This window comes from Carassius auratus, unplaced genomic scaffold, assembly GCF_003368295.1.
Source record: "Carassius auratus strain Wakin unplaced genomic scaffold, ASM336829v1 scaf_tig00003815, whole genome shotgun sequence".
Lineage (NCBI taxonomy): Eukaryota > Metazoa > Chordata > Actinopteri > Cypriniformes > Cyprinidae > Carassius > Carassius auratus.
The window spans coordinates 1-13,515 of record NW_020523552.1 but is presented as its reverse complement, the minus strand read 5'-3'; the positions used below and the strand labels follow the sequence as shown (position 1 = coordinate 13,515).

Here is a 13,515-nt window from a genome sequence, read left to right as displayed (position 1 = left end):
AATTCAAGTTCAGTTGTATTGCACTTTTCATTACACAAATCGCTGCAAAGCAGCTTTACAGAAAATGTCAGTGTCTATTGGAAAGTTTTTACATTATATTTAGTAGTAGCTTATCAGTGGTGACTATGTCAAGTTGAGGCTAGCGTAGTCATTTCACCAAGTACAACATGTTCCTGGATCAACATCCTTGTTGATCCTAGAACAACATTCCAATCAACCAAATATAACTTTTCAGGAAATATCTGTTTTAGGCTTACAATCATGGTTAGGTGCTTCTACTCCCTTGTTAATCAGATATCATTTCCCCGTGCATTTACACTGGTGTCCTCGTGGATCCAGGAAGGGTGCGTTGAGGTACTCCCTCTGTGTCTGTCATTTACTCCTCCCGCCACACCATGTAGACGTGTAGTGGTCTGCAAGTAATGAAGGAAAGTATAAAAACATGTCCAGCCTCCTCTACATAGTGCACTTCAAGGATTTTTCTTCCCTGTGAATGCTATATAACACAACTGAGTGCTAGCAGAGGCTTCAAACACCCTTCTACTTCAAAGACCCTCTAATACTGCCCCCTCTGTCTCACAGACACACACTCTCTCACACACACTTCTTACTGCTCTCTCAGAGATCACACACTCTTTAGGAACTGAGGAGGAGATTCGTCTCTTCCTATCCCCCTGTTGCTCTCCTCATTACTGCCTCTCTCTATCTCCAGGGCCCTTGTACTACAGTGTTAATTTTTCCTGCACTTGTCCACTGTGTGTTGCTCTCCTCCAGTGATAGCCCTCTTTAAGCAGTGTACACAAAAACCCTGTTGTTCCCTCTGTCATATAGCTTGCTGTTTACTTCCTGTCCTTCTTGCTTTCTCTTTTTCTCTACGCTCCAGGGTTGCCTGAAGTCTCCATTGAGAATGGGTGACTCACAGATGAAGGGGGGGCTCATGGGTACAGGAAGTAACGAGGGAGCTGGCAAGAGCAGATGATCAAATTAATAAAAGAAAGGAGTGAGATGGGAGTGGGGGTCTACTATGTGGTGAGCTGTGTGATGGAATGAATGCAAATATACAAGCACACTGCTAGATACCAAACGAGAGACCATGGAAATAATGCAGTCAGTACACTGAGGCAAAGAACAACTAATGAAAAATAGCAAAAAGCTATTTTTCAAATATGTGAAGTTGTTTTTCCCATTCTCATTTCATTTATATTTCATTCATTTAAAGCAAAATAAAACAAAACAAAATAAACTAACAACTTGCAACTTACTAAACAGGGTTTCCAGGTCTGTGTGACAAAACCAGCCCAATTGCTACTATAATCTAGCTCAATCATGGCCTGACCATGATTTTTCCTGCTCAGTCAAATTCATGTTCTGGAGGGTGGAGCAAGGGGGTTCTCTTCAACCCTCGGTCTGACAAAACAAACGACGACAACAGTTTAAATGTAGACCAATTTTGCATGAAAACCGGAATGAACTTGGCAACAATGAAGCTAATGCCTTCTATTGGACCATGTTGTCAAATTTCTACACTGCTATTTGGGTCTGTAAAAAAATATCCTGTTTCTGAAAGAAGTCTATTTTGCTTAGTAAAAGACAACAATTGAGCCTGTGGGTCAGTAGTAGAGCACTATGTTAGCAGTGCAACAAGGTTGTGGGTTCAATTCCCAGGGAGCACACATACTGGTAAAAATCACTTTCGCAAATCATTCTGCTAATCCACAGCTAAAACTCCTATCTTCCCCTTCTGTCCCCTCTCTGAGGCAGAAGTATCAAAACCTCTCCTCTCTAGTCATCTAACAACATGCCTTCTAGACCCAATCCCCTCACACCTTCTCCAAGCAATCTCTCCTAAGCCCCTTTCACACTGTGATTCCAGAAAATACATGGGTAATGTGCCCTGGAAATTGTTCCCAGGTCGTTAGATTTTGCCCTTTTCACAATGCCAGTGATTACCCGGAATATGTGCATGCGTTCACACACATCCCTTAAAGGTCCTGTAAAGACATGTGACATCAGGATGTTACATGTAATGTACGAGTCGAAAATGATAGGCATGTTAACCTTCACCTAACCCTTTAAACACTTTGCTTATATGTAGCTACAGACCTGTCTCTCTCCTTCCATTCATAGCGAAAACCCTACAACGAGTTTTCAACAAGTTATCTTTTTTTTTTTCACATAAACAACAAACTGAACAGTTACCAGTCAGGTTTTAGAAGTGGCTAAATTATATGATGCAATCAAACATATAGCAAAATTAGCTAGTTCTGTATGTTGTTGCAGGGTTGGCATCATCTGAGGTCCTCAGATGGGTTGGCATCATCTCTTCTCAGGTGTTCTGGATCCAGACTGAAGCTTGTGTAAATCGTAGTTACTCTGGGATGTCAATCCCATGGCAGAAAAAAAAGAGAGACATAATTAGCGTAGCTGCGGTTCCAACCAAACAAAATATTTTTTTTAACCAAAGATAAAGAATATTAGGCACATGGGCTCTGCTACCATTGATATTTTTAAGGTAGTGCTTAAGTGTTCAACAAACTATCTTTTTCTGGGAAACAGTGAAATGAGATATTAAATAATGTATAGCCTATATAGAAACAGATTTTCAAAAACAAACTCACTCTGAGAAGTAAAATATTGTGACAGCTAGTCTGAGTCTCCACTACACAATTCATTAAAACACACATACAAGAATACAAAGATTGACATAGCACAGTTTGACTACAATATGAATCAAAAAAGTAAAAGAGTAAGATAGTAAATATTGTTTTCCAATTGAATTCCCATCAGTAATTCACACACTAAAGCAAGCCTGTCCACAAGATGCAAAGATCAATACAACCTATTAACCCCTCTCTCTCTTTCTCTCTGTCCTTCTGTCTTCTGGGACCCTTTTATTTTAGAATAGGCCTAAAGTGTTTATTTCTGGGGACCAAATATTCCCACAAGGATAGTAAAACCTGAAATTACCTATATTGTGGGGAGCAGCCAACATTGCCCACAAGGAAAACAGCTTAATAAATGTAGTAAATAGCATTTTAATGAAAATATAAAAATGCAGAAAGGTTTGTATGAGGGTTAGGAGATAGAAAATATAATTAGCTCGATATTAAAACAACAGAAGTAAATGGAAAGTCCCCACCAAGTGCATCCCTGCTCTAATATGGTTTACTTCAATAGATCCCAAAGGGTCTTTTGCTGCCAAGCAACAAAAGCTGAACAGAGGGTCATAATAAGGTTGAGTTATCAGTCACATATAATGCTATTAAATACCTGCTGCATGCACTAAAACACGTGCAGATATCCATACAAACCTAGTTATTCACACACACAATGGCTTTCAGTTCATGTTGAGCAACACACAGACGCAGTGTGATGGACATCTCTGATAGAGGGCAGGTTATTACAAGCAGAGCAGGTCAAGGAAGAGTTCTCTCTTTTATGATTAAGCCTGTGAGACATTGATATGAAGATTTTTTTTATCTGCTTCAGAGCTTCAAATGAAGCAGGAAACCAAAGCTATGCTTTCTGGACAGACAATAAAAGCTATGGTATATCAGCTTGGACCAACTTGCTCAGTTTTGCTTCATTCTACTCAGGCTGCTGCATTAATATTTCACTAGTATGGTTCTGCATTGAATCTTTAGAAGTCTCGTTTAAAATGTTGTATTTGGAATGTAGTATTCCAGTGGTGAGCTGTTAGACAACTCGTTATCCAGTGAGTCCTATGGCTTGTGCAATAAGGTAGGTCTGTTCCAAAACTTAATGAGCTGCCTACCTAGGCTGCATTTTGAGGCATCATAAGTGTACCCCAGACAAGAAGGTTGAACCAAAACATATGCATCAATATTGCATGAATCCTTTAATAAAACATTAAACCAATAAAGTTCTAAATAAAAAACATTCAGGATTAAATGTTGACTATCAATAAGTATAATTCCCTAGTTAAATCAATAAAAAAAGAACTCTCACAAACAATAAAAACCCCATTCATCAACTATTAATAAAAATACAGACCAAAATATATTATTCCTTTAGCAACCCATGCCCAAAATTAACAAAAGTGTGGTTGGATGCATGATATTTATGTGGTACAAAAAAATGGGGTTGAGACCATACTTTTTGGTCCTTTTACGTGATTAACTAAAAACAAAAGGTTCCAAAGAGCACTTTAATGATTGGCCTGGAACAAGAAATTACTTCTGTTACATAACATACTGAAAAACAACATATATATTTTTGTACTACTGAAGTAATTTTTACACCTTTTACTCATGTCCGTAGGAAGATAGAAAAAAAACAAGGATGGTTGGAAGAGGTGATTAAATTAGGCTGAAAGAAATATAGCTATGATAAGGCTGGACTGAGTGAGTCTGTTTCTGTTTCTTCATTAAAGTTTCATTGCCAGGCTGCTCTGATTTATTCCCTCCTGCAGGACAAACAGCAGACAGCTCCATCTCTCACACAAACACACACACGCATAAATACGCAAGCTTCACCTGTTAAGGAGCTGCACTCATGTTTCATTCCCTCTGCTGTCCTTGGGGAGGCTCTGTAGTCTTCATTAGACACGCACAGAAAGACTGGGCAATTAATATGATTCTACTCCCGTCGCTGATGCAAGACCTGCTTTCCTCATTTCAATGTAAACTCTAATTATTACATAAAAATATAATATCTGCCCATGGATCAGTGTTAATCAGCCCTTAAAGGTTTCAATTTGCTGCACGGTTTCATTTCATTTCCACTTATTCAACAGGCATCAGACAGCCACTAGTGAAACACAACTTAACTTGAATTTAGAGTGGGGTTAGAGTTTGAAACCAATAATGACCACTAATAATGCAAAACCACTGCACTTTGCACTGTGGATCACCGGATCAGCTTTCACAGTGGACGAAGCGGAGTCCAGCCAAAGGTCGTCACATGTGGGTGCCGTAATCCCAATGGACACTCATTCGTAGAATCCGCCAGCCGGGCCATTCTCAAGGCTGCCGGCCTCTGCTCACTCAAGGCTGTGGTGTGTGATGCTGTTTCGTTGAGAAAGCAAAACGATTTTGTTTGTCCTTCCGAAAGAGGACACAACTAGAAATTAGGTTTATATCATGTTTTTAATGGGTTTTTTTTTGATGTCTCATCGCTCTGGCAACATTTTTGTCCATATTCATCTCTTTTAAGGATTTTGGAATTCATAAATGTTACATCAGATCAAATCCCAGCCCAGTGAGGCTTTAAGATATGTTACTTTCAGAAAGTAAATCTCAAATACAAACACACAAAACAGTGATTTCATTAAACAGTATTACATCTGTTGATGCAGGATATTATAGCAGCAGGGCCACTTATTTAGTCATCGCTATTGTTGAATCACATGAGAAAAACAAAGACATTTAAGGGATGCTTAGGTCACAGTTAAAATACTTATGCATATTATGAGATTTAAACACATTGTTTATTTTATTTTTATTTACATTTGTGCTATAATGGTTGTTAAGGATTCTCTTACTATAAAACTATTAAAACAATCCAAAAAAGTTCTAAACATATATGATTTTGATGTAAGAGGACAACAGAAAATGGACTTATTCACTGGGGGAAGCTTTATGATGGATTTTGGATTTATTTATTAAACACAACTTCATGATAATCTGGAGTCCTGTGGATTAGGCCTATACTTTCTGGATTATTGTGATGAAGAACAGACGCATCTACATCTTGGATGGATTGACGGTTAAGTACATTTTCATTTTTGGCTGAATTATTCCTTTAATGTCTCATGTATATGGCTGCAGAGTAATTAGCTCAACATTGTAGTGAAATGACTTTAGAGAACTTAAATATTAAAATTCCAACTTTGTGTATGTCATGAAGTAGGGTACTATTGTTCTTTGCCTTAAATTTAAGATACTACAACGTTGATGTGCTGATCACCCGGTCTAATTGGTTTTGCGATATTGATCGGCTGACTAGTGTAAACCCTTCCTTAAGTAAATGGCATTAATGAGCAACTTTTTGTTGAATGTCAAGTAGGCCTACTGGAACAGTCAACAGCGACTGGATATTGGATCTCAGAACTGTGCCTTATCTGGCCCCATTTTACCTACATAATATGATTTCAAAAGAATATGTGCCTGACAGAGCTCTGACAATCCACACGAGTCATCGTTATGACACAAAAATTGCAGGAGCTACTCCCTGCAAACCTGTTGAAATTCACGGAGAGAACAAACAGCGCCTGGGAGAATTTATCCTGTTGAACCCCAGAGTAAGTGACCCTCCAGTGAGAACCAGGGCAGAACAAGCCTCTGGCCTTGCAGCACAATATCTGATCCACAGTGGTCCTGCTGCTGAGTGTCACGCTGTAACCTCGACCTCTCTGTTCTGCACAGTGATGTAGAAAGAAAAGAAGAGATTCTTGAGCGCATGGGGAGAGTTCTGTCAGAATTAAATGCTTTCAGAAGATGTACATCAGGTTCAGGAGCCCTGAACTCCTCAGTACTGTCTGCTGGAGACAGCTCTTGATTTTTAGCACCAACAAATGTCTGGATTTGGGGGGATCTAACTCCTTAAGCAAACTACTTTTATGGGGTTTGTTCCACGTAAAACCCATCTGAAGAGGTGGAATAGCATAAATCACAGATGCTATTGTAGTCAGCAGGATAGCGTGATTGAAAAAGTTATGGTGGGGAGTATATCAGCCATCAGCAGTTTAGCAAAGTAAAAAAAAAGAATAATAATCTGGAAGGACAGGAACCTGAGCCGTAGTGCCCTCTTCTGGAAACCAGCTGTGGATACTGTCGAAACATAAAATGACAGAAAACTGAGAATGTCACAAGGTGAAACAGACTGTTGTTTGGCAAACATGCTTCGTGACAGAAGCAGAGAAAATCTGTTTTACACAGATGTGCTTAGGACAAAAATATTCAAACATTTTTAAAAAAGGTGTCAATAAAATACTGGCGTCAAGTCGAGCTGTCACGATATATATATATATAGAGGCTTAGGGCACATATTATACATAGACCTTGGGCACATTCAGCACAAAATTCTTGCAGATATCACAAGATATGACCTTCTGTCAGGTGAGATCGCTTCTCAACCTTTTGGGTAAAATCATGGGAAGTGTAGTGTGTAGGTTTAGCTTTTCAATTGTGAATGAATTTTATTTTTGGTGAGTTTTCGCTGTTGCCATGGATACAGTCCCAGCATGGTACTTTCTAAATTATTTTTTTAAGAAAAAAGAAATGTTGGCATGCAGGAAATAACAAAAAAAAAAAATCCCTTTAAAGAGAGAGAGGGAGAGACACACACACACACACACACAAACACAAATTTGTTTCTATAACTAAAATAAAATATTATTACATAGGTCTTGAAGGTTGCAGGTGGTATTCATATTCTAGAGAGCATTTGATTGGACAAATCTTTACTACTGAAAGACAACAAATATTGACAAAGTTACATTTTGATTTAAAATGTAACAACTAACAACTTTCAAGCACGTAGGTTGTTAGAATCACACAGAGGACGTTATAAAACGAAATTAGCAAGTATTTATTTATTCAAGGTCAGATTATTTACATCGTAACCAAAGACAACATCCTGGAAAATGGTACAAATTGTTTCCTTTAATACATATATATAATATTTATATATTTCTTGTAATTGTACTTTAACTTTATCTAAAATAATGTAATGGGGGGGGTATAAAATAAAGAACATTTGGTTAAAGTATTGTAGCAGTCTAACATCAAATATGTACAGAAAAATGTACAATCACAATTCAGATCTGTAAATTAACTTAGCGCAAAACTTGCTTCAGTTTTACAAAACAGAACAAGCTTTACTCCATATGGCTCTGCTTCAGCAAAGATCTGAAAGGAATAGAGGACACTTTTGCTTCGTGTTTTTTTAAGAACTTTCAGCAGCTTCCAGCTGTTCTGCAGACATACACGGGATGAAAATGTTTTAAACAATTAAGAAAATGCATTTTCCTAAATCACGTTGAAAGATTAAAAAAAAACTATTCATAAAATTATAAAACAAATTTCAATTGTTACATTATATTTAGAGTAATATTAAATTAACAGAGGAAGAGCATTTTGATGGGAGTCACTCATGAACCCACTAAAACATTTTAAAACTATTTTCAAGCGCTGTCTTTTTTTTACATTAAAATGGAGCTCAGCACAGCACAGTCTACAAAACTAAACATTTAAAAATGAAACATTGAAAATGAAAATAAATCTTTTTTTTTTTTTTATCAATATGGTGAATCTTCAAACAAAGAAAAATTTAAACTATCAAAGAACAAATGAAGATCAAAGAAGCAATGAAACTAAGCCAGAAACCCCTACAATTCTTCCCTAGGTATACAGAGAAAATCATCAAAACTTTTTTTAGCTTAGTGTGTAAATTTAAAGAAATCAAACATAATAGCTTGGTTTCAGTATATGTGAAAGAAACTATGATTGATCATAAATCATCTCATAATTATAAATCACTCTTTAAGTAGGACTACAGGATTCCACTGTTCTTAAAAACCACAAGGAATATTCACCTTAATTTGACGAATGCTTGTTTGTTTTCATAGTTGCAAGGTCTTTGGTTCGTTAGGCATCTCAGGCTTTCTTCAGACTGGCAGCAAAATATAATTTTTTTTTTTTTGACTCATCTACTCGGATCTAATCAAAAGGTTTTGTCATTTGGCACACAGCATGTGTTCCGCTGTTCAAATGTTTGGGACCAGTAACAGTTCTTTTTTCAAACAAAAGAAGACTTTTATTCAGTAAGGATGCATTCAGTTAAAAACACTCACTAAAGTAATGACTGCTGAAAATTCAGTTTTACCATCACAGGAATAGACTCATTTTTAAAATGTCTTAAAATAGAAAACACTTATTTTAAATTGTAACAATATTTCATAATATTACTGTTTTCACTGTAAAATAAAAGCAGCCTTGGTGAGCATAAGAGACTTCTTTTAAAAACACTGCATAAATGCGAAAAATGCCTCTTAATGCTTGTGTCTTGAGCAGTGGTGAAGTTTCCAGTTTCTACAACTGTGTAAGAAAGTCTCTCGGGATCATCTTTACTAATGTAAATATTACAGATACCGACTGCACTGTTTGAACAAACATCGTGTGTAAACAGTCAGAAAAGCAAAGCGGATTTGCATCTCGAGTCTGAACAAAGCCTCAGCCCTCAGTGTTTGAAATATCAATAAGTTACTAGGTTTAGGCTAAATCTTTATACTGCTAACAAGGACAACTAGCTTAAAATCATTCTTTTGTTTTAAAAACAGCTTAGTTTTTGTTTTACATGAGGATCAGTGCTTCAATAACCAAATAGTATGCAAACACACAACTGAGTGTGTGTGTACGTGTGTGAGCATGAGAGAAAGAGACAGCATTTTAAAACACAATTTTAAAACAAGCGAAAAGAAAGTGAGAGGAAAAAACTAAAAAACATGAAAGTCTCTGCAGCGAGCCACTTTGGTGACGTGACCGTAGCGACGTTTAACCACCTTTGCCACCGGATCGGCTGCCTCTTGTCCTGAAGGGCCTAAGGCACGTTGCCAGGTCCAGATTTATCCCACGGAAGAGGGGGAACTGTGACACCTCTGCTAACAGTGCTCCAAAAAATCAATCACCCGTGAGATAGATTTCTGTCCTGTAGTTCCAACAGAACACTGACGACAGGAAAGAAGAGAGGAGTTAAAAACTGATTTAAATGTCATTGGCCAGACACGAAAGCACAGCCACACATTTTACAACATCAGTGGCATTACACTGTGTGCATGGTGACGAGAAAACAATTTGATAACACATTAAAAGACAGGTGCAAATACAGCCAAGATCTACTCTGATTGGACCACGGAAACCATTTAGACGCCTTTAATATTAATTAATAATTAATATGCATTACACAATTTGCATTACAGTTAATTCTATTCTACAACTTCAAAATTTTTGCTGTCATTTCCATTGGTTAGTAAAATAATGTGACACCTGCCAAGTTGCAAAGTGTTGGATATCATTAATTGTACTTACCGTCAGGTTCATGAAATTAAGAAATTTCTTAAGCATTTCAGCCATAATAGAGAAATCTCCCTTAGGAAGGTTTTCCCGTACGGTTTTCACATTCATCTGAGAAAGAGAGAGAAAGGATATATTTATATTGACATTTCAATTTAAATTATTACATTTATTTCAATATATTAATAAAATAGTAATAAACAAGTTAAATTTTTTATTAATTCTTTGGAGAATTCATCAATTATTATACATCCAAAAGCTGAGGGGCAGTAGGATTTTTGTTTTAATATATATTTTTGAAAGAAGTCTCTTATTCTTACCAACGCTGCATATATTTGATGAAAATTACCGTAAAACTGTGATTATGTGAAATATTATTACAATTTAAAAAACTAAATGTAGTTTAATCCGGTGATGGCAAAAAGCCGAATCTTTAGCAGCCATTACTCCAGTATTTATCCAGTCACACAATCCTTCAGAAATAATTATTAATATCCTGCTTTGGTGCTCAAGAAACATTTATTTTATCCATGTTGAAAAACAGTTGTTCTGCTTAATAGTTTTATGGAAACAGCAATTTTATTATTTTATTTTTCAGGATTTTTTTTCAGATTTATTTGATAAGCAGAAAGTTAAAAATAATTTTATTTTATGTCTTCACTGTCACTTTTAATCATTTGAGTATCTTTGCTGAATAAAAGCATTCATTTATTTTCAATACACACGAATGAATGAACCCAAAGATTAGCGTGATTTTCTTTTTTTTTCTTACACTTTGGTGATCCTTAATACATCCTTGGACATTTAGTTTAACAACAGAATTATTTTTTTTGCAGTTGTTGTTATGGAGCATCAGAAAACAAAAGTCAAAATTCAAAATAAATCTTTTAGAACCAAGTGACAAAATCTAATTTTAAAACAATAAAATAAAATGCATCTATGACCTTTAATGATAAACCTACAATATCAGTGGTATGATCGTGTGTGTATTCTCAGGGTTTCAGCTGATAGTATAAAAACACCTCTCTCTGAAAGGTTCAACTTCAGGTGAACCTTCTTCTCCATTATTGTGGCAGAACATAGCCCATGAAGATAAAAAGAGCACTCCAAGCCACTCCGTGAAAAGGTAATTGAAAAGCAAAAGGCAGGGGATGGATACAAGAAAATTTCCAAATCATTGAATAACCCTGGGAGTACTGATAGATCAGGTAAGAAATAGAAAAAGTATTGGCACAGCGGTAAATCTACTCATGACGACCCTGAGGGAGCTACAAGCTTCAGTAGAAAAGATGTGAGGGACCGTGCAAAACTGTTACCCAGGTGCTTCAGCACTCACAGCTTCATGGGAAAGAGGTACAGAGAAAGAAACTGTTAAAAATGTCATAAGACATCTCAGCTAGAGTTTTCCAGAAAGCCTGTGGGCGCCTCTGAATCCAGCTGGAGAAGGTTCTGCAGTCTGATGAAATCAAAATCAAGTTTTTGGCCAACAGATTTAACATAATGTGTGCAAGCTACACACTGAGCAGCATCAGAAACACACCATCCTCACTGCGGTTCATGGTGGTGACAGAATCATGCCAAAGAGATGCTTCTCTGCGTCAGACACAAGAAGACATATGAGGGAGCAATGAATGCACCAAAAGAGGGAAATTCTGAAGGAGAACTTGCAAGATTTACTTCCCAGCAAGAAAATAAACCCAGGCATAAAGCCAAAGCTAGAGGAATGGCTTAAAAACAACATTAATACCCTGAAGCAGCCATGCCAGAGTCCAGACTTTGACTGAGAATTTGTGAGTAGACCTGAAAAAAGGCTCCACTCAGGATCATGCAACCTGACTGAGCTTGAGCAGTTTGCAGAGAAAATGCGGAAAAATAGCAAATCGCAATTGCAGTGTGCAAAAACTCACAGAGACCCATCCACACAGCCTAAGTTACATCTAGCAAATACTTGTATATTTGTATGTGCATTGACGTAACTTCAAAGGGCTCTAAAGTCACAAATTATACAAAATAAATAGTTGCTGTGGTTCAAAACTAACCAATTACTCAACTAGCTGCTCTCTGGGGCAACTAAAGGACAGAAGTGATGCTCACCGGACTCTCCTGACATAAAACACCCAAGCAAAAGAGCGGAATATGAAGCCACAATGCTGTCCTCCATGTGTTTCCCAGCATGCTGCAGGGCTAAAAAACAAAGACAAGATGTTCATAAGAAATGCTTGCCCCAAACATAAATTAAGTGAATTATAACACACAACATGGGTATAAAAATATGAAAGAAAAAATAATAATAATAACTTTTTTTGCATTAAAAAAAAAAATGTAAACCTGATGCAAATTACACATCAGGAAATATTTTTAAGCCAAAACCATCTCAAGTCGAATCCAAACAAGTGTTTATTTGAGCCATATCAGTGAATAATTTGCACCTTTATTCAGGTCGAGCTCCTCTTCCTCCTCTTCTTCTTGTCATTTGTTTCGTTGGTTTCGTTGGTTTCTGAGGCGACCCACTGGATCTCTCCAGATGTTTCCTTCCACTCTCCACTCTGGTCTGCCTGAGATTTGGGCGCCTCACTTATGAGGTCATCGGTCTGTGCCTCAGCTAGCACTGCTGCTCGCTCCCGTTCAAGAAAGAGCTACACAGACGAACAAAACACTTGGTTTAGTTGGCCAATTTCAATCAGATTCAAGGATAAACACTTGAAGGGCCATTTGAAACCATCTTGACTACAGTCACCTGAACCAGAGCGGCCAGCGCGTTTGACGACTTTGCTGTCATGGGTCCCTTCTCGCCCTCTCTTTTATCCTCTTTTTGTTTATCCATCTTACTCTCCTCCACTCCTTCGGTCTTCACATCTACCTCCATCTCCATCAAGTAGCTTAAGTCCACCTCCATCTCCACAAGACAGTGTCTGTTTCTGGCACTGTACTCCGCCAGATTTATCAGCAGACCCAGACCCTGTGCACAGATAAAACCCAGTCACGCTCACAAACACAAGTCACGGCACACGTTCTGAGTCCAAAAACACCGGCACTTCAAAACCAAGTCTAGAAACTAAAGAAAAGAATAGAACAAGCCAGAAGTAGAGAGTACAAACTCTAAAAAGCTAAATGAAGTGTCTTTATTTACTCGCTATTAGACATCTGCAAACCTGACAAACTTCAAGCACGGTTTCATTTATTTGGATTTGTGTTTTCATTTCATTTGTTTGACATTTGTTTTCCTTTTATTCGACTTTAAATCAATGCAAATTTTATATTATAAACCTGTTAACTTGAATAGTTCTTTTAGTACTTGATGCAATGTTTGTTTAATTGAGAAATAACTAAAGACTACATCCCACTGTTTTAATTTAATCACATCTTCCTACTTATAAAAGGGCTGGGGAAATAACATGTTAATTTCTATGAATAATATTTGCCGTTTAACATTAAAACGATTAACTCAATTAACACAGCATCTGTTTTCTAAGGGAAATGA

The 13,515-nt window shown here is 37.1% G+C and overlaps 1 protein-coding gene and 1 long non-coding RNA gene across 2 annotated transcripts; both read right to left on the bottom strand.

Annotated features, from left to right (window-relative positions):
- Positions 1–8,651: 8,651 nt before the first annotated feature.
- On the bottom strand, positions 8,652–12,147 carry LOC113070383 (uncharacterized). Its single transcript, XR_003279916.1, has 3 exons — positions 12,129–12,147; positions 10,050–10,145; positions 8,652–9,688 (listed from the first exon to the last, which is right to left on the bottom strand). It is a non-coding gene; the product is annotated as an uncharacterized LOC113070383 (long non-coding RNA).
- Positions 12,148–12,463: 316 nt separating this feature from the next.
- LOC113070382 (wings apart-like protein homolog) lies at positions 12,464–13,030 on the bottom strand. Its single transcript, XM_026243663.1, has 2 exons — positions 12,772–13,030; positions 12,464–12,670 (listed from the first exon to the last, which is right to left on the bottom strand). The coding sequence occupies exons 1-2, from the start codon at positions 12,928–12,930 to the stop codon at positions 12,470–12,472; spliced, it is 360 nt and encodes a 119-aa protein (XP_026099448.1). The 5' UTR covers positions 12,931–13,030; the 3' UTR covers positions 12,464–12,469.
- Between the last annotated feature and the right edge of the window lie 485 nt (positions 13,031–13,515).

Coding starts and splice junctions, on each gene's coding strand:
- LOC113070382 (XM_026243663.1), bottom strand. CDS start 12,930: ATGGAGGTGGACTTAAGCTACTTGATGGAGATGGAGGTAGATGTGAAG. Junction 12,671..12,771: donor CGCTGGCCGCTCTGGTTCAG/GTGACTGTAGTC, acceptor TCGTCTGTGTAG/CTCTTTCTTGAACGGGAGCG.